This window comes from Ananas comosus, linkage group 3, assembly GCF_001540865.1.
Source record: "Ananas comosus cultivar F153 linkage group 3, ASM154086v1, whole genome shotgun sequence".
NCBI classification, from domain to species: domain Eukaryota; kingdom Viridiplantae; phylum Streptophyta; class Magnoliopsida; order Poales; family Bromeliaceae; genus Ananas; species Ananas comosus.
This window is the reverse complement of record NC_033623.1, coordinates 6,541,310-6,561,772: the sequence shown is the minus strand read 5'-3', so window position 1 is coordinate 6,561,772 and position 20,463 is coordinate 6,541,310. Positions and strand designations below refer to the sequence as shown.

At 41.5% G+C, this 20,463-nt stretch overlaps 1 protein-coding gene across 3 annotated transcripts in view; it reads right to left on the bottom strand.

The window, feature by feature from the left end:
- LOC109707588 (DNA mismatch repair protein MSH1, mitochondrial) overlaps window positions 1–20,463 on the bottom strand; it is a 90,002-nt gene that overhangs the window by 22,853 nt on the left and 46,686 nt on the right. For all 3 annotated transcript variants that reach the window (XM_020228971.1, XM_020228972.1, XM_020228973.1), the window contains 5 exons: window positions 17,792–17,901; window positions 15,302–15,407; window positions 15,134–15,209; window positions 14,745–14,803; window positions 14,292–14,359 (listed from right to left, as the gene is read on the bottom strand). In XM_020228971.1, the coding sequence (XP_020084560.1) occupies window positions 14,292–14,359; window positions 14,745–14,803; window positions 15,134–15,209; window positions 15,302–15,407; window positions 17,792–17,901 (419 nt within the window). The remainder of the gene's footprint in view (window positions 1–14,291; window positions 14,360–14,744; window positions 14,804–15,133; window positions 15,210–15,301; window positions 15,408–17,791; window positions 17,902–20,463) is intronic.

Below are 20,463 nucleotides of genomic sequence, written 5' to 3'. Positions count from 1 at the left end.
GTCTAATTAATCATTGTGAGTTTGTGAAAGAATTGATGGATTATTTAGATTTTTTATACTTTGGCAAAGGGAACCTCTCCCGCATATATGATGTTCGTAAGGCATTTTACCGATCTAAGAAGCAAGATAGGTCTCTCACAGCTTATTTTATGGACTTTAAACGTGTTTATGAAGAGCTTAATGTTTTGTTACCCTTTAGTCCTGATGTAAAAGTGCAGCAGGTTCAACGCGAGCAAATGGCGGTTATGAGTTTTCTTGCCGGTTTACCCCCAGAATTTGAGACAGCTAAATCTCAGATTCTTTCTAGCTCTGAGATTTCCTCTTTGCATGATACTTTCACCCGAGTACTTCGTACGGAGACCCCTCAATTTTCTCAATCTACTAATAGCGCGCTTGTGAGTCGCAATGATAATGGACGGCATAATAGTAGAGGGGGCAATAGAGGGATTACTACCAATAGAGGTAATCACCGTCATGGAGAGACTACCTCTAATCGAGATTTTGGAGTTGTTTGCTATAACCTTCATGAACCTGGTCATACAAAGCGCACATGTTTGAAACTTCAAAATAAGAACCAACGATCTCAGATGGCCAACATGGCAGCCGGGGAGTATACAACCCCATCCTCGGAGAAAACCCCATCCTCAGAGAGAACTGTTTTGGTGTCTGCTAAAGAATTTGCACAGTTCTCCCAATATCAGGCATCCTTAAAGTCCACCGGTTCCCCTGTCACTGCACTCGCCAAGTCAGGTAAATCCACATCATGCCTTGTGTCTTCCTATTCCAAATGGGTCATTGATTCGGGTGCTACAGACCATATGACAGGTAACTCCAATCTTTTATCTGCCTTTCAGTCTCATATAACATCTTCTTCTGTTACTTTAGCTGATGGATCTAACTCTTGTGTCATGGGTTCTGGCATTGCAAACCCAACGTCATCAATTTCTTTGTCATCTATTTTATGTTTGCCTCAATTTTCTTTCAATTTACTATCTGTTAGTAAACTCACCCGAGCTTTAAATTGTTGTCTCATTTTTTCCCGATCATTGTTTGTTTCAGGATCTTACGACAAAGCAGATTATTGGTAGAGGACAAAAGTCTGGAGGTCTCTATATCCTTGACAACCAGGTGCCGAGGTCTCTTGCTTGCTCCAGTAATTTAACTCCTTTTGAGGTCCATTGTCGGTTGGGACATCCTTCGTTATCCACCTTGAAGAAATTGTTTCCACAGTTTCAATCTTTGTCCAGTCTAGAGTGTAAGTCATGCCAGTTTGCTAAGCATCATCGTTTCCCTACTGTGTCTAGAGTCAATAAACGAGCATCGTCTCCTTTTGAGTTAGTTCATTCTGATATTTGGGGTATGTGTCCTATTGTTTCCAAATCAGGATTTAAGTATTTCGTTACCTTTGTGTATGATTATTCTCGTGTTACTTGGTAATATTTAATAAAAAATCGTTCAGAACTATTCTCAATTTTTTGTGCCTTTTGTACTGAAATCAAAACACAATTTAATGTTTCTGTGCGTATATTGCGAAGTGACAATGCGAAAGAATATTTTTCAGAAAATTTTCACCGTTGTATGACACAGAATGGCATCCTTCATCAATCCTCATGTGTTGACACTCCATCCCAAAATGGAGTTGCTGAAAGAAAAAACCTACATCTCCTTGAGGTAGCTCGTGCCCTTCTTTTTCAAATGAAAGTTCCTAAACATTTTTAGGCTGATGCAGTTTCCACAGCTTGTTTTCTGATTAATCGCATGCCTTCGTCTGTCTTGGATGGTGCCATTCCTCATACTGTTTTGTTTCCATCTAAATCTTTATTTCCTATTGAACCTCGTCTTTTTGGTAGTACGTGTTTTGTACGAGATGTTCGTCCACAGGTAACTAAATTGGATCCAAAGTCCCTTAAGTGCGTCTTCCTTCGGTATGCAAAAGGGGTATCGGTGCTTCTCTCCTACTCTTGATCAATATATTGTGTCTGCAGATGTTACATTTTTTTAATCTACTCCATTCTTTCCTCTTTCATCTATTTATGAAAGTCGGGGAGGAAGATGATCTCCTTGTTTACACTATCAGACAAGTGTCCAGTCCTGCAACACCTATTCCTGCTCCATCGGCAACTGTTCGACCCACTATTGTTCATGTCTATTCTCAGAGATTGGCGACTCCTGATTCAGATCCTCTACCAACTTCTTCGTCGAAAGATCCAGTCACTACTATCACCGACCTTGCTTCTAACTCTGATCTTCCCATTGCTCTTCGCAAAGGCAAACGTACGTGTACTTACCCTATTTCATCGTTTGTTTCTTATGACTGTTTGTCATCCTCTTCATGTTGCTTCATTACCTCTCTGGAGTCAGTTTCTGTTCCTAAATCTGTTGTGGAAGGTTTGTCTCATCCTAGCTAGCGTGCTGCAATGGAAGAGGAAATGATGGCTTTAGGCGCTAATGGTACTTGGGAACTGGTACCCTTACCTACCGATAAGTGAGCTATTGGTTGCAAATGGGTATTTACTGTGAAAATGAATCCAGATGGTTCTGTAGCTCGCCTAAAAGCCCTCCTTGTTGCCAAAATTATTCCGACATTTTTCTCCCGTGGCTAAACTTGCTTCTATTCGCTTTTTTATTTCGTTGGCGGCCACCTCTCATTGGGTTTTACACCAGCTGGACATTAAAAATGCTTTTCTCTATGGTGATCTTCAAGAAGAGGTATATATGGAGCAACCACCTGGTTTTGTTACTCAGGGGGAGTTAGGTCGAGTTTGTAGACTTTGGAAATCTTTATATGGCCTGAAGCAAAGTCCTCGAGCTTGGTTTGGCAGATTCAGTGAAGTAGTTCAAGAGTTCGGCATGAAGAAAAGCAAGTGTGATCATTCTATGTTTTATAGACATTCTGAGACTGGTATAATTCTATTAGTAGTGTATGTGGATGATATTGTCATCACTGGAAATGATACTGCAGGAATCTCACCTCTCAAACTTTTTCTTCAAACCCAGTTTCAAACAAAAGACTTGGGGATGTTGAAGTATTTTTTGGGTATTGAAGTTACAAGATGCAAAAGAGGCATCTTCTTATCTCAAAGAAAATATGTGCTTGACTTACTAGTAGAAACAGAAAAATTAGGAGCTAAACCTTGCAGTGCACCAATGGCTCATAATCTCCAACTTACAACTAATGATGATGAATTGTTTGAAGATCCAAAGAGGTATAGGAGATTTGTTGGCAAATTTAACTATCTTACAGTGACTCGGCCAGATATTGCATATTCCGTCAGTGTGTTAAGTCAGTTTATGTCTTCTCCGACTGTTACTCATTGGGAAGCTTTGGGACAAATTTTGTGTTATCTAAAGGGAGCTCCAGGGCGTGGTATCTTGTACAAGAACCATGGACATTCAAATATTGAACGCTTTTCAGATGCAGATTGGGCGGGTTCAAAGGTTGATAGGAGATCGCCTACAGGATATTATGTTTTTGTTGGAGGTAACTTGGTGTCGTGGAGAAGTAAGAAGCAGAGTGTTGTTTCCCGTTCTAGTGCTGAATCGGAATACAGGGCTATGGCACAATCTGTGTGAAGTAATGTGGATACAACAATTATTGGATGAGGTTGGGCTTAAAAATCCACAACCCATTAAATTATGGTGTGATAATCAAGCTGCTCTCCATATTGCCTCTAATCCTGTATTTCATGAGCGAACTAAACATATTGAGATTGATTGTCATTTTATTCGTGAAAAGATACAACAGAAGATCATTTCAACAGGGTATATCAAGACTGGAGACCAGTTGGGGGATATCTTCACAAAAGCTTTGAATGGAGCTCGGGTTGACTACATTTGTAACAAGTTGGGCATGATTAATATCTCTGCTCCAACTTGAGGGGGAGTGTTATGGAAAGTCAAAATTGTATATATTATGTTCCTATTTAGCTAGCATAGTTTTAGGCATCTTTCCTTAAGAGATCTTTCCTTATTAAATATCTTATTATAGAAACATTTATGTATATATATCTTTGTAATTCATTATTGAAAGAATAAGAAGAATTTGAATTCTCTTCTTCACATACCATCCCCTCCACAGTAGCCACCATCTCTCTCCCTGTATTGCGTTGTCGGCCGGAGTGCCACCCCAGCGACCTCCCTCCTCAGGCCATCTCTCTCCCTCCCTACATATACAATACATGTATATTTAATGTATATTATATATATACTAGCGATGTACTCGCACTTTGCTGCGGATGCATGGGTATGTTCTTAATTTTATTTATAAAATATAATATATATTACTATTAAGTAGAATTGGGCTAGAATACTATTAATAGTATTTGGCCTTTTTTTGTTATCGAGTTTTTGCCATTGGATGAAAAACTGTATGGTTAGGATAAAAGTGGTTCCCTATGGTTTAGTAGTGGTTCCCTTAGGTTGAGTGGGCAGTTAGTTGAATAGTATGATCTAAAGGATGAAATTGATCAAAGTGTATATATATATATATATAAGGTAGACCTTCTCTCAGGTTGAAACCGGCTCCACCGCCTGTGCCATCATCGTCGCCACGTCTGGGCTGGAGATCCCTGCGACCACCTTCCCAGCCACGCCGCTCTTCCCCCGCACGGCAATGTGCGGCCTGAACCGGGCCACTGCTCTTTTTGTCGCCGTCGTCCCCGTCGACTAGAGCTCCCTTATGGTCAGCCAACATCTCCTCCCCCTTTGATCCTCCCTAGACCTAGCTGCGACCTCTCCGTCTTAGAGCTGGGGTTATTGTATTGGTGCTGCTAGTCGTAAGGATTGGTGGTGGCCAAGCTTGCATCTCCAGCTGCCGCTGTCGTCGCCACCGCTGGCAAGGGTGAACCCCGACCTGCCCTCCACCAAGCCAACCTCCCCCTACCCTCCTGTCCTAACCAGCAGGTTCCGAAGGTGTTGTTTCATATACAGGGTTCGCCATCCTGAGTTTTTCCACCCTAGACTTGATACACACCGTGCTTAGACAGAGTTAGCGACTCTAGGTGCAGGTGATTGTCCCTCCGGAGTGGTACTTGATTGTTAGTCTTCGCGACCTAGTGGGCGAGCTTAGGCCGGATCTTTATGACCAGCCATAGTGATTAGGTATACTTTGGACTACTACACGTTCAGTTTATACATAGTATCTCTATTTGAGTAGTGCATGGTATCTGGTAGCTGTCTAGCTTATAGTAGCGGCATCCCTCGTTTAGTGGATTATGATATTTTGTTATTCATCATCTTGCTACTATAGTTGGTGTTCCTATTGTATTGGCATATGACTTTGTTTGCAGTAGCAGTACCCCTTAGTATAGTTGTTCATCACAGTTATTCGCCGATTTCCTTGCTACTGTGGTTGGTTGTATTCTTCATGTTTAGTATCTTGACTCGTGTTTACAGCAGCAGCATTACCTTGTTTTCCACTTCGTGATATTTATCTATTTATTTTGCTACTGTAGTTGATTACTCCTTATTTGCAGTTACCTTATCGTACCCCTTCGTTTGCCAGTTAGTGCGGCTTGCCCTCGTCGACTGGTTGCCCCTACCGGAAAACATATTTATATGTTTCTCAACCCACTGTTTTTACAAGTGTTACTGACAGTGCAGGTCGGGGCGCGATGTGAGGACAGCCTAGATAGTTCGTGCTTTGGACCTTGTTGTAGTCTTGGATTTACTCTTCTTTATCATTTGATATTGTGGATATTTTCGTATTTCAATATTATGATTTGAAATTTAGTTGAGATTCTGGGTTTCCCTAATGTAGTGATTTAGTGATTCTAGATTATGGCTTTGGATTATTAGTGGCTATACGATGATTCTACCTTGTTCTGATTGCTTGTGGTTACGTATCAATGCTCCTATGCCGTACATGTACAGGGAAGACTTTGTCCACATGGATAGAGGATACCCAGTGCGTGTGGCGGATCTGTGCATGTCTCGAGCAAGGTTTCAAAAAAAAAAAAAAAATTATACGCTTCTCCCACAACTCTGCTCTGATAAATGGAAGGGTTTTCATAATTAGCTTTCCAAAAAAGGCCCGGGGCATGACAGTTATACTTGATCGTCTTGTAAGGGCACGTGGTGCAAGATTTAAATTTAGCCTTGTAGTGGCAACCATTATTGAGAACTCAAAGATTTAAACTCACCTTTATAAGGTACATATGATTGACATTAGAGTCATGCTAGTTGGGATCTTTTTATATAAATATGTATAGGTACTAGCAAACTTCGCCTTGTAGGGCATCGAGACGTCATATTCGCCTTGTAGGCGTCATCGAGATTGGGTATACTTGTTAAATCTGCTACTGACTCTTGAACATATGTATATGACTATGGCTTGCAGCACCGTGATACTGAGAAAGACACTTTGGGTAGTCCCGCCCCAAAGTCCCCTCCAAAGTGAGCAGTCGTTATGCGGCGACCGTGGCAATCGCACGTGTAACAACCCAACCCGCTAGTAATAATAACTCATTGGGCCCAAACCACTGGCCCAAAATTCTTAAGCCCAATTACTATATAGATTGTTCAAACCCAAACCACAGATTTATAGTTCAGAATTACCAAGCGATGTGGCAGCTCCTGCGAGTTCAAGCGGTGGCTCCCACCAAACCCGTTGGTGCAGCACTTTGCCCCGCATAGCACTTAGCTCTTACACTTCCTGTAAGGAGCGCGACGGTGCGTCATATGTGGTGGAGACCACCTAGTGTCACGTTGTGAGTAGCGCCAAGGCAAGTGCTACAAGTGCAGGCAGCCGGGGGACTTCATACGTGATTGCCCGGGAGGAGGAGCTTCGCCTGCTCCATCTGTTGCATCAGCACCGATAGTTCCAGCTTACTATGGAGGAGTTCCACCGACGGCCGTGTCGGCGGGACGTGCGATGATGCCGCGCCAGCCCGAGATGGCGCAATCGGCCCCGAGCGAACGTGTATTTGCCGCTCAGGTCCAAGCCGAGGAGCCTGCGGAGGCGGAGGAGCATCGCCTAGTGGCAGGTATGGTTTTAATTAACGGAGTTCGCTCCAGGGCTATGTTTGATACAGGAGCCACGCATTTATTTATCAGTAGATCATTCGCACGCACGCATGCATGACATACTCAAAGAGGCGAGTGACAAGTGGCGAGTTAAGGGCCCTGGGACGACATTTAATACCTACACGGAATGCTCATCGTGTCCAGTACAAGTAGGCGACTGGATAATGCCCATTATGATGTTAGAGCTCAAGAATCTTAAAGAGTTCGATGTCATATTGGGCATAGACTGGCTCTCAAAGTATCACGCATCGATCGACTGCAAGAGCAGAGTGATTACGTTTCATGAGCCAGGACAGAAGGAGTTCACTTATCGGGCTTGTCAGAGCTCGTGCTTCGTCGCGACAGTGTCAGCAACGAGAGCAAGGAAGTCGGTCAACAGTGGTTGCGCAACGTTCTTGGCAACTGTTGTAGAAGTGGATCGAGTAGCTCCAACATTGGAGGAGTTATCAGTGGTACGGGAGTTCCCGGATGCGTTTCCCACGGAGTTATCGGGGATACCGCCGGATCGGGAGATCGAGTTCGTCATAGACTTGATTCCCGGTACCGCACCGATTTCGAAGGCTCCGTACCGAATGGCGCCGGCGGAACTGAAAGAATTGAGGAGTCAGTTACAGGACCTCCTCGACAAGCAATTTATCCGGCCAAGTGTATCACCGTGGGGAGCCCCGGTGTTATTTGTGCGGAAGAAGAACGGATCGTTTCGACTCTGCGTAGATTATCTCGAGTTGAACAGAGTCACGATCAAAAACAAGTACCCACTACCCCGAATTGATGACCTGTTCGATCAGTTGCAAGGGTCGTGTGTGTACTCAAAGATAGATTTACAGTCCGGCTATCACCAGTTGAAGATCAAGCCGGAGGATGTGCAGAAAACTGCGTTCCGTACGCGATACGGGCACTATGAATTCACGGTCATGCCATTTGGACTCACGAATACTCCAGCGGCGTTCATGGACTTGATGAACCGTGTCTTCAGAAAGTATTTGGACCGATTTGTCGTAGTCTTCATAGACAACATATTGGTCTATTCTCGTAGTGACGAGGAACGTGCCGAGCATTTGAGGATTGTGCTTCAAGTCCTTCGGAAGGAGAAGCTATATGCTAAGTTAAAGAAGTGTGACTTCTGGCTCCGAGAGGTCGCATTTCTAGGGTATGTGATTTCTGCGGGTGGAGTTTCGGTAGACCCAAGGAAAGTTGAGGCAATCAAGGATTGGCAGCGCCCGACGAATGTCACGAAGGTTCGAAGCTTCGTGGGCTTGGCGGGCTACTATAGACGGTTCATGGAGGGCTTCTCGAAGATAGTAATTCCACTTACCCATCTGACTCAGAAAGGCACCAAGTTTATGTGGAGCGAGGAATGCGACCGGAGTTTCAAAGCATTGAAGGAACGATTGATTTCGACTCCGGTGCTCGCTCTACCGGTGCAGGGCGAAGACTTCGTGGTCTACAGTGATGCTTCCTATCTAGAATTGGGGTGTGTTTTGATGCAAGGCGGGAAAGTAATTGCTTATGCATCCCGTCAGCTGAAAAGCTATGAAAAGAACTACCTCATTCACGACTTGGAGCTAGCGGCGGTAATCTTCGCCTTGAAGCTGTGGAGGCACTACCTGTACGGTACCCATTGTGAGATCTATACCGATCACAAAAGCCTGAAGTATCTGTTCATACAGAAAGAGCTCAACATGCGTCAACGACGGTGGTTAGAATTGTTAAAGGATTACGACGTGGATATCCTTTACCACCCGGGGAAGGCGAATGTGGTCGCGGATGCACTGAGCAGGAAGTCGGCGGATAACCTCGCTACGTGGGTTACAAATCAAACACCCGTGGCTGGACATGGAGCGAATGAACCTTGAGGTGGTTACTCCCGAGATTTCGGCTCAATTAACGGCACTCGTTGTCCAACCGACCTTGTTGGAGAGGATCAAAGATCTGCAACCCCCGCGACATCGAGAATGGTCGTGGCGGCGATTTCATGGTAGACGCCGATGGTGCACTTCGGTTTCGAAACCAATGGTGTGTGCCGAACAACGAGGATATCCGAAGGCTAATCTTGCAAGAAGCACACCGGTCTCCGTATGCTGATCACTCGGGCGGCACCAAGATGTATCAGGGATAAAAATGCACTATTGGTGGCCGGGAATGAAAAGTGACATTGGACGCTTCGTGGCGAAGTGCTTAGCATGCCAACAAGTGAAGGCCGAGCGTCGATTTCCAGCGGGAAAGCTTCAAAGCCTACCAATCCACGTTTGGAAATAGGAAGACGTATCAATGGACTTCGTGGTCGGCTTGCCTCGCTCAACGGGCGGCCACGATGCGATATGGGTAATTGTGGACCGATTGACGAAATCGGCTCACTTTTTGCCAATCCACACCACGTGGGCAGGTGACAAGTTGGCGCAGGTATACCTTGACGAGATAGTGAGGTTGCATGGGGTGCCGAAGTCGATCGTATCGGATCGTGACCCCCGGTTTACTTCACACTTCTGGAAGAGCCTGCGAGAAGCGCTTGGCACACGGCTCGACTTCAATACAGTATTTCATCCTCAGACAGATGGGCAAACTGAGAGGACCATTCAAACTCTGGAGGATATATTGTGAGCGTGTGTCATCGACTATAAAGAGAGTTGGTGTAAACATCTGCCGATGGCCGAGTTCACCTACAACAATAGTAACCACGCTAGTGTGGAGATGGCTCCATTCGAGGCTCTCTATGGGCGGAAATGTCGGTCTCCTATATACTGGAGCGATGTGGGTGAGCGTGCAAAATTCGGCCCTGATGTTCTGCGAGAAGCGGAGGAGAAAGTCTGTCTTGCTCGCAAGCGATTGCTCACGGCGCAGTCGGGACAGAAAAGCTATGCGGATAGACGCCGTCGAGATATAGAGTTCGCGGTGGGCGACCGCGTATTCTTAAAGGTTTCGCCAATGCGAGGTGTTAAGCGGTTTGGAGTACGGGGAAAGTTGAGTCCCCGGTACATTGGACCCTATGAAATATTGGAGCAAGTTGGCACGGTGGCTTATCGACTCGCCTTGCCGCCGAAGCTCGCGGATGTACACAATGTGTTCCATGTCTCCAACCTTCACAAGTACATTCATGACCCCGAGCATGCGATGCTATATGAACAGCCAGAACTTCAAGAAGACTTGAGCTACGAGGAGTTTCCGGTGATGGTTATCGCCCGAGAAGTGCGGAAGCTGAGAAATCGCGAGATTCCCTACGTGAAGATCCGGTGGAGCAATCACAACGATCGTGAAGGCACCTGGGAACTCGAGTATCTAATGAGGAAGCATCATCCTCACTTGTTTGAGGAATAAGGTATAGAAACTGAGTTTAAATTAAGTTGAATCAGTTTCGAGGACGAAACTCCTTTTAAGGAGGGGAGGATGTAAGGAAGTGAATTCTCGAAATCCGAGAGTTATACTTCGTCCAGGATCGACTAATTGTCGAGTGAGTAGGCTTCGGAGAAGCTAGAGATGTCCAAAACACAAAAAGTTCTTTGGAGTCGAGTCCGCGAGAGCAAATAATGCAAAAGTCTGCACTGGGCGGAGTTTGCTCTCGGGGACCGGTCCCTGGCAGGAAGGACCGGTCCCCGTAGCTGGTGGTTGCGGTGGATGCTTGATGCAACCGGTCCCAGGCCTTAGGGACCAGTCCCCATAAGTGAAACCAGCGAGACAGCGAAAATTTGGCTAAGTCCTGAGAATTCCACTCTCGGGAACCGGTCTCTTAAGCAAGGACCGGTCTCCCAAGGACCGGTCTCTCGGGCAGGGACCGGTTGCCGTACGCGTGAATTTTGGAAGGTCCTCAAGGACCGATCCCTGGCAGGGAAGGACCGGTCCCTCCGTGCGAAAACTGCCCAGGCAGAGCAGTTTGAGAAATGAGAAGTTGAGGGGCTTGGCTGCAATTATACCTTAGTTAGAGAGTATAGAGAGCAAAGGGCTCTCCCTCCCTCTCTCATTTCCCTCCCAACTCTCATCTCTCTCTTTCCCTCTCTCTCTAGAAAAAAAGAAAAGAGAAGAAAAGAAGAAAAAGGAAGGAGAAGAAGGAGAAGAAGAAGGAGAGCAAGCTAGGGAAGGCTTGGATCATCTCCTCCTCTTCCTCTCCTCTCCATTGGAGCTAACCTTGAGGTAAGCTCTTGAGCCCTAAAGGTAGAACTTAGGATTTTTGGATTTTTGGCTTTGGAAATGGGTCAAATGGACCTCTAGCATGCCTCTAAATAGATCAATGCTAGAATCTAGGGTTTGGATGGAGTGGTTTGCTATAGGTGCAAACCTAGGGCTCCAAATTGGGGTCTTTAATAAATGATAAGATTGATCTCATTTGATAGCTTCTAAACCTAATTTATAGGTGTCTAAACGCGGGAGCAAAGTCGGATTTTCGATTCGTCGAGCGGGTGAAAAGCTATCGGCGAAATATAGCCGATTGAGCACCGTTTTGGACCGAGGCCGAGACATCGTCATAACGTTCGTTGAGGAGCGTTTCTAGAACATTTGTACCCTCAAAAGGTGGGGGGTGTCATCCCGAAGCAACCGAACTCTTTTCTATGTCTTAGAAATACATGATTTTCATCTCTTGCATGTTGCATTGTAGGATTGCAGTGTAGTACCTTTTCCTTATGCTTCTAAATATTAACCTAGTGTATATGGAATACTTGGTGAAATAGATAGGTAAGGATTGGGTCGGAACATGGATCCTATAGTGCTAAAGGAAAGAGATGAACTCGATGGTTATATAGTGAGTGGCATCTAAATGTTTAAAGAACAGAACGAGTGGCATTATGTAGTGTATTTGACACTAGAGGTTCGTGAACTTAGGGATAGGTGGATTCCCTAGCAAATGACTCGTGAACAATGAACTTAGTAGAGCTAAGTAACTACGCATGAAAGTCGGAATAGGTTGAGTTCTGAGAGAAATGTTGGCCCTAGTTCGTAGGGTATCCTCACGTAGAGAGGATAGATCAAGCTCACGGTCTGTTATTGGGGTGGTATAGCCATCCGGGGTGGTATAGCCATCCATGTCGTCGAGTACTCCGGAGTGTCGGGCGATAAGGACAGATTGATGTCCGCAGACAGTCCCGGGTTCGGGGGCACATGGAGCCTCCTTACCCTATGGGATGAAGATGTGAGGCGTAGGCAAACCCAAGGGTTTCGCCACAGATTGGGTAAATGAAAAGTTAATATTGTCATCGAACATTGCTTATCGAACATGGATCGAACTTGTTAGCATGATAGTGAACTTTTACTAAATGATGCATACATTCATTACACATGATTATGGACATAGTAGCATAGTTTTTCTATTATGTCTTTACAGCTTTAATAAATATGTATCTATCTGCTTCGTTGTTACTTTTGCCCACTTAGACCTAGTGGGAAGATCGGCAGAGTCGACGGTCGAGCCTATTGGAAACTATGGAAGATAGTTCTCACCCCACTTTACTTCCAGGGCTAGGTACAGGTTTGCCGGGCGAGAACCGCGGCAAGGGCATCGCGCCCGACCAGTGAGGATTATTGGTAGAGTAGTAGCTTTCCTTTTGCATTAGCACACCTATGTATTTGAGAGAGATTCATGTAGGTGAGTACTTTGGAGAGCTATGTACTTGAGAGTATGTATTTATTTTGAGGAAAATGTAAATGTAAAAGAATGTGATGCAATTAATGTAATAGTTAGTAAAAGCTCTCTTTATTTCACTTGTGTATCTTGTGGATGACTTGCTCTTTGTTGTTGACACTGTTTGTGCTCCGTTGATTGTGTACTTATAGAATTTAAATTCCTGGATAAATTCTTGTACTCGATTTGTTGTTGAGCCTTGGGCGGACAGGGAAGGTGCTGTCCGTTCGGCGTCCGTTCGCCGCGCCTGAATTGTGCCAAATTGGTAGGGGTCTCGGGGCGGGGGCATGACACTTCCAGTCGGTTTTCGGCTCTGATACCAATTGTAACGACCCAACACGGTAGCAATAATAACTCGTTGGGCCCAAACCACCGGCCCAAAATGCTTCAGCGCAGTTATTATTATTAGCATGCGAGGTCTTATATATTCCAATCATAAACAATTTTTCCATCCAATGTGGGACTACCGGGGCGTTACAGCACACTTGTGTGGCAAGGAGCTGTAGAGGCTAGGTTGGCCTTGTACGGAACAAAATAACCATGGCAATGAGTTCCCTGCAATACTTTGTTGGCAAACCTAAGTGGAGTCCCCGTAACCGACCAGTGATTAGATAGGGTACAGTTGAATAGTTGGAGTACTTAAAGGAATTGATGCATGAGTACACTTGATTATTATCATCATAGCATTATGATGAGTTTCCTTCCTTATGGTTACCGCAATATCATAGTGCAATTGACTCCTTACAGCTTTTACTCGTGCTCTTACATTTACTTCTAAAATTCATCTATTTCAGCTTCCGAGTAAACCATTGGGTGTAGCTTGTATCTTACGGCCTGCTGTTCCCATTGGAAAACATGTTCAAGATTTCTCACCCTATATTTTTTCAGGTGATGCAGGCAAAGAGGAGCAGGCCACCGAAAAAGGTCACACGTAGACAATACCTAGTTCGGGCTCTAGATGATACATTTTGGGGTGAATAAATGTAATTGTGATATTATGGGATGTACATGACAAGCAAGCATAAATGGCAAGTTTTTGTAATAGGAAATAGAAGGTCTGGTTTATGTTTAAATGTTTCTTACTAGTCAATTGATGCTAGAAATGGAGAAAATTTATAGTATTATCCTGGGATGCTATGTTCTCTCTTGATAGGTGCTCTAAATCTACATCGTACATGCAAGAGTTGCAGCCCTAAAGTTTGTGGTGGATCTAGTCATGTCCCTAGTAGGAGCTTCTGTTGTGCTCGGGGCGTGATAAAAACATAAAAGGATCACAACTACTTGCCTAACAGGAATTGGCACAGGCTGCACACTAACCCATAGCCATGAACCAACAAACTTACAAACTGTATCAGTATGTTCATTGACACAAACCACAGAACATAGAACACACGGCAAGCACTAGCAACAAATGCCATTGAGTTCATAGACACATGCCAAAGGATCTGGTGCAACATTTTCAGTCTATTTGCCCCACTAGATTGTTCAGCTTATAGAAAGAACCATTTCAGTTTAACATATATTAATTGGTTTGATGTACAAAGTAGCAGCAAAACATGCAAAACGGTACTGCAGTAGACAACATATCAATAAACTAATTTGCAGTTTTCTGATTAAAAATGCAAGGTGCAATTTTCTAATTAAGAAGATATGGTACAACCTTTGCTGCTGACAAGCAAGTAAACTCAGGAATTGAACAAGTTACACTGCTCATAAGCCTGCAAGCCTCTGTGACAAGGAAATCAAAATTAAAATCAACTAATAAAAGCGAAGATATAAAATTTCCTCAAATCTCAAACAGATCAAAGAAAGTAAAATTCAAAAGTTGGCAACCTAAAAGTAGAAGGTCAAGAGTTTTCAGGGGAACAAAATAAAATGATCATCAAAATCCGATTATTATAAGAAAATGACCAGATGTTATTAGATAAAATGATCATAAAACTCTAGCTCTCATTTTAATTGTGTGTGCGTATAAAGCATAAACTACGAAAACAAGAAAAAGCACAAGAACAACAAGTTAATTTTGAGTTGCTTATAGTAGATAAATATGGTGCGATAATGTCTCCTCCAAGAAAGTAAATAATAGGTTTCTCATCTAAATGCCAAGGCATACCTTGAATTGCTGAAGCAATCTCAAATGTGGGAGGGTTAAGAAGAAGATCTCTAATATACCTGAACAATAGGTAAATGCCAGGAATTACTATTGCACATTGAATCAATGGTAAACCCATACAAACATCAGGGGAAAAGCATGGAGAACTCTGAACAAAACACAACTAACACAAAGTGAAGCACCACAAAATTCTTGATGATTTATTGATTTGCAATAGTGAACTTTCTCATAATCAACTAGTTTAAGATTTGGTAATATTCCAACTCTATAACCTAAAATTACTACAAATACAGCAACGAAGACATATTCAACATGAAAATTCTTATTTGATTTATTAGCTTAGATATTTTAGCGATTTTTAGTAAAAATGTAAATGTAGCCAAACTTACAATAAAGGTAGTCCAACACAGCTTGATGGAAGCAACACCTTCAACAAACTCGGAATTCCATCAGTCGGTATAACTCCTAAATAAGGTACAGCACTGTCAGTAATACAGTTTTAGTTCAGCAAAATCTTCTAAAACAAAATCCAAAATTCAAAAAAAAGTTAGTGTAACCTATTTGAGTTGCAGTTCCAAGATACAAAGGCTGAGGCCGGCCTTCCGAAAAAATGGTAACATTCCGAAATGTGGTTTCTTCATCAAGACCATATATTTCTCTTACCTTCAGCAATTACAAAGATTTTTACCATACGAATAAAAAAAAGTTTGGAAATTAGAGAACAATTTTTGGAAATTAGAGAACAATAATTACAAATTCAGAATGTTATGCTAAGTCAATTAGTCAGTGCCAAAAATGCATTGTCTGTAGTAACAAAGATTGCCGTGCTGCCGGCACAACCCTTGCCACAGATTGTGCCAATCTCAGCATGCCCCCACATACCACCAACACACCATTGGCACATTGGCATGCATTGACACGGATTTTTTTTTAATTAAAATTTCACAAAAAAGTAGCAAAGTACTAGTGCTTCACAACAGATAGCTTGTAGAACTATTCTCTGGTCCGTCTTCTAAAGAATTTTTTGAAAATTGGTAAGTCAAAATTATATATTTATCAATGAGATAGATGGCTGATTAATATATATTATATAAATATCAAGGAACATGGAAAATCAAAGGTGCAGAAAAAGACTATCATAAGTTACACATAAAATAAAAAAGGATGATGTATGTAGAAATTAATATATGTAATTTTTGGATATTGTGATTTGCATCTTTAGTTTTAGACTTTTAGTACATGATAGAAATCCTGAATTTAACAAGTGCACCTTAAGAGTGCTGAAAGATCAAAACACACTGATACTTTCTTCAGGTTGTAAATAGCGGGTAGCAGGTCCATAGCATTTGTGGGGTATTAAAACAGATAGTGGATCGTGGGCACCATAGTGGTCCTGCGGGACCATTAAGCACGGTGCAAGTCAGGACTACACCTTGTGTAGGTCCTCGTTAATTTGGGTAATGATAATTAAACATAATAATTAGACATCATTACTAGATAGTGCATGACATTTGGATATGACATTAGCTATTTACATGCTCATCCGTATGATAGAATAGTGTTCATACATGTTGAATAACACAGCAAATTGGAGGCATAGTAGTACTAGCACTTTAATTCTTCCTTATTATTCATGCTAAATCATTAGTCATTTTTGTTTCCTACTTATGCCTCAGCTGACCTAGTGGTGTAATTCGCTTTTCTCGGCGGCTTACCCACTGGAAACTATTGTTTAATAGTTCTCACCCCCATGCATTTGTTGTTTTTGTTTTCAGAGCCATCCACTACGAGAGAGGCTAGGGACCGAGGCAAGAGAGTCGCATCTAGCTAGAGCTAGCTGGGAGATATCTGCATAGGTGGACACCTTTCTTTTTGTCTTGGTTTGGAAAGGTGTATTTGACCATTTTGTATAAAGACCACCATATGTATCTAGTAATATTTTGTTGTATATGCTTGTGGAGATAGTTGATCTTTAGTTGTTTTACTTTCCTTCACTTGTTGCTTTAGAAATTAGCTTCATATTTATGCTCTAATTATCATGTTAGGATTATTTTCCTCATTCTAATTCTTGAATGTTTATTGTAGACGCCTTGTGTCCACTGGGAGGTACCTTGTGCATACGGCGGGGTCTGTGCACGCGTCGGATAGGCTTCCACTAGGGAAGCGGGCGTGACACAACCAAACTTTACGATTTTCTTTCGTTAGCATTCTTGTCATACACCAACACTTAGACTAAGGACTATAAGTTGCCCTAAAATATTAAGTTTGATATATCTGAAATAGGACAACATGAATAAGCTAACTCACATTATATCATGATATTGTTTTATACAATGCCAGCACTTCTCAAGGCTATGTACATCCATTAACAGAACTTGAAGTTAACCTTTTGCCGTGTCACCTTAAAACTGCCAAATTTGTGAGAAGCAGAAACTTTGTTTTCCAAAGAGCCATTCTGATTTTATGAGTTTTTCACGTAACATATCAATTTTCTGCAGCAAAGCGTAAATCTGTTTAGTCCCTCACCAGACATTGTGCTTATGACAAGAGCGAGGAAAGTAAATTCTAATGAAGGCATGTAGACCTCAATTGTTTTCCAAATTAGCTTCTTGCATTAAATGGTTACAAACAAACAATAAGGTGGACTCTGCAATGCCAGAAACAAAAATTTCACCTCTTGCTGCATTAGCACATGGATACTTTGTACTCATGTGAAGTGCCTATTTAATGGTGACATCAAAAATTATAAATTAGTTTTCATTAGTTTTTCGCAAAAGCTATCGAAATATTCACTTGAGAGCAAGATCAACAAATACAAATTCAAGTGTACCCAAGTATGCTTGGACTGCTAGCTTATGACAGTAGACTGTAGACCACAACATATTATAAGAGGAGAAAGAGAAATCATAAGCACGTTTAAATTCTTTGATATTGAAAGTGAACAGTAGCAAGAATAAAAAGAAATAATAACATTTAATGACTATGAAAGTACAGAAAAGAAACAATTCTAAATGTAAATAAACAAAACAATCACTTTAGATATGGACCTTGCACAGAAGCTCTTCAACAGGAGAACCATCGAACCAATCAAAAGATTTTCCATTACATTCTCCCCACAAAAGCCCCCCATCACCAAATTCTCGCCAGCGAGATGTACCTAAAAGATGAGTTCATCATTACTAATTGCTTACCGTGGAAGGAAAAGATGCAAAATCCCAAAAGCATAAGTCACAAATACATATAAGAGGCACTGAACCAGAGCAAGCCAAGAATTACCTTCTCCGCCTCAAAAGCATCAAGCACTACAACAATATTGTGATTTGAAGAACAGATTTTAGTGAAAAGGAACATTTCATTGCTAAAAATAAGTGTTAGCAAAGGATTTTCATGTTCGCTGTAAAATAAAAATTGGGGGACATTATGGAATTGTGTTTTGCAATGGATTACATTTGTAACTAACATTTCGCTACTACTCCATAGCGAAGATTTTTTTTTTCTCTAAATTTAAGCGACTAAAAGCGCCAGCTTTTCCCGCCTAAACCCCACCAAAGTATAAACTTTCTAACCCTAATTTTTATAGTTTTATTTCTCATTATTCACGCCTCTCCTCTCGGAAGGGAGGGACTTGGTCGCCCTCTTTGGTCATGTCTGCACAGAAGAAAACAAAGAATGGCCCATTATTCCATCTCCTACTAAGGAGAAGGGACCCAACAACATACCAGCAACTCCATCAATTATTCTCCTGAACAAAACACCTAGTTTCTCTTCCTATTTTTTCAACTGAAAGCATCTATTACTCTAATTTAATATAAAAAATAGTAATTAGTTAAATCCACCTCTTTTTTTAATCCAATCAATAGAAAAGGAAATGAGAAGGATCATCTAGTCAAGAAAGGCCGCATTATCCCAAGAGCGACATGGAAATACACTATGAAGAAACTAACAGCTGTGTGTGGCAGATTTCTATAGGTATATTATATAATTTATTTGTCTTTTTGTTAAGACATATTTAATATCTTATGCTATATTAGGATATTATATATTACAACATATTTAGAGTAGGATTATATGGTATAATATAGGTTTATATGGTATGTAATCCTAGGATTATATAATATGATATAGCTTTATATGGTATATAATCCTAATTGTATTGTTACTATAGTAGGCATTGTTACTATAGTAGAGTTATCTCTTGTACTATATAATTTCATCAATAGAACCCAAGAGGGTATGCTCTTTTGTCCTTCTTTCATGCTATCAGAGCGGAAACCCTAATTTGAGGATATCGATCCATAGCCACCATCCACCACAAGTCTCACCTTCTTCCATAGGTGCTTTTTCTTGTGGTGTTCTATTTCCCCTTATCCTTGGACTTTTATCTCCCCGATACTGCTACAGTGCCGGCACTACTGTACCCTATAATATCGGCGCTACAGTACTACTACAGACTGCTACAGTGGTTGTGCTACAGTAATTCCAGCCTCTCATTGGTGCTGCTTGCTAATGTCGCCCGGTTGATCTCAAGTACAGTCGGTTCATCTTGGGTTCAACTCTGACTCCTTTTTCTCTTTCCTCTGAATCTGTGATTACTTGGTCTATTTTTCGAATTTGTCTCTCTCGTGGTGAATCTTTTTTTTTCTTGGTGGTAATATGTCTTCCTCTTCAAACCTGCCAGTAGTTAACATCAAAACTCCTATACCACTTGAACTCACGAATTTCACATATCTGATATGGAAACAAATTTTTCTTAATGTTTTGGAGAGTTTTGATATTACATCGCATGTGGACGGAGCTGGTACTATACCGCCTCAAACAATTAAAACTTCTGATAAAAAAATAAGTGCAAACCCAAAATATTAAACTGGAAAAAGAAAGACACCACTATACTCTCATGGATTAATGCCACCTTTTCTCTTAGCATATTACATATGGTCGTTTCTAGTTCTCCTAAAACTGCATATAATGTTTGGAAAACTATTGAAGCATATCTATATACATATATGAATCCTCAGTTTCTGTACACATGGCGGCGAAGGCAGCAGGGAGGAGGGGGAGCGGGAGATCGCGTAGGGTGGGCCCACGCAGGCTCGTACAGGAGCTGGCACGTAGATGGGTGGGGACCCAGTTTGGGGAGAGAGCGGAGCTTTTGTTTTTTTTTTTTTATTTCATACCTCTTTCTTCCATTTTTTTTTTTCTCTTTTCCAATATGGAGAAAAAGATTTATAATTTTTTTTAAGGTTTACTCTAACTTTTTTTTTATTATAAAAATTTTAAATATATAAATAATTTTTAAATAGTTTAAATTGTTTGTATTAAATATAAATTTTAATTTTATAATATTAAGTATTTAGACATAGATTGTACATTAAAAAATAAAAAAAAGATTGGAGTTTTAAGTTAATTTTACCATCGACTGACTCAAATCTAATATATCAAAAAGCAATGCACTCAGATTTTTAAAGTCAAAATATCATCGACTGACTGAAATCTAATATATCGAAAAATTAGATAATCAAAATAAAATTTTGAAAGATCGGATTTTTAAAAAATTATAGAATCATTTCAACCAGGGATGCGGCAACTTGCTTTTTATAAAATATTTAAAATTAAATATTTAAATTTAAAATTGAGTGGGTTTAGGGTTTATCCCTAAATTTTTCTATGATATGTTTTGACATTTTTATCCCACTTATATTATTCTGTTATGGTTTTGGAG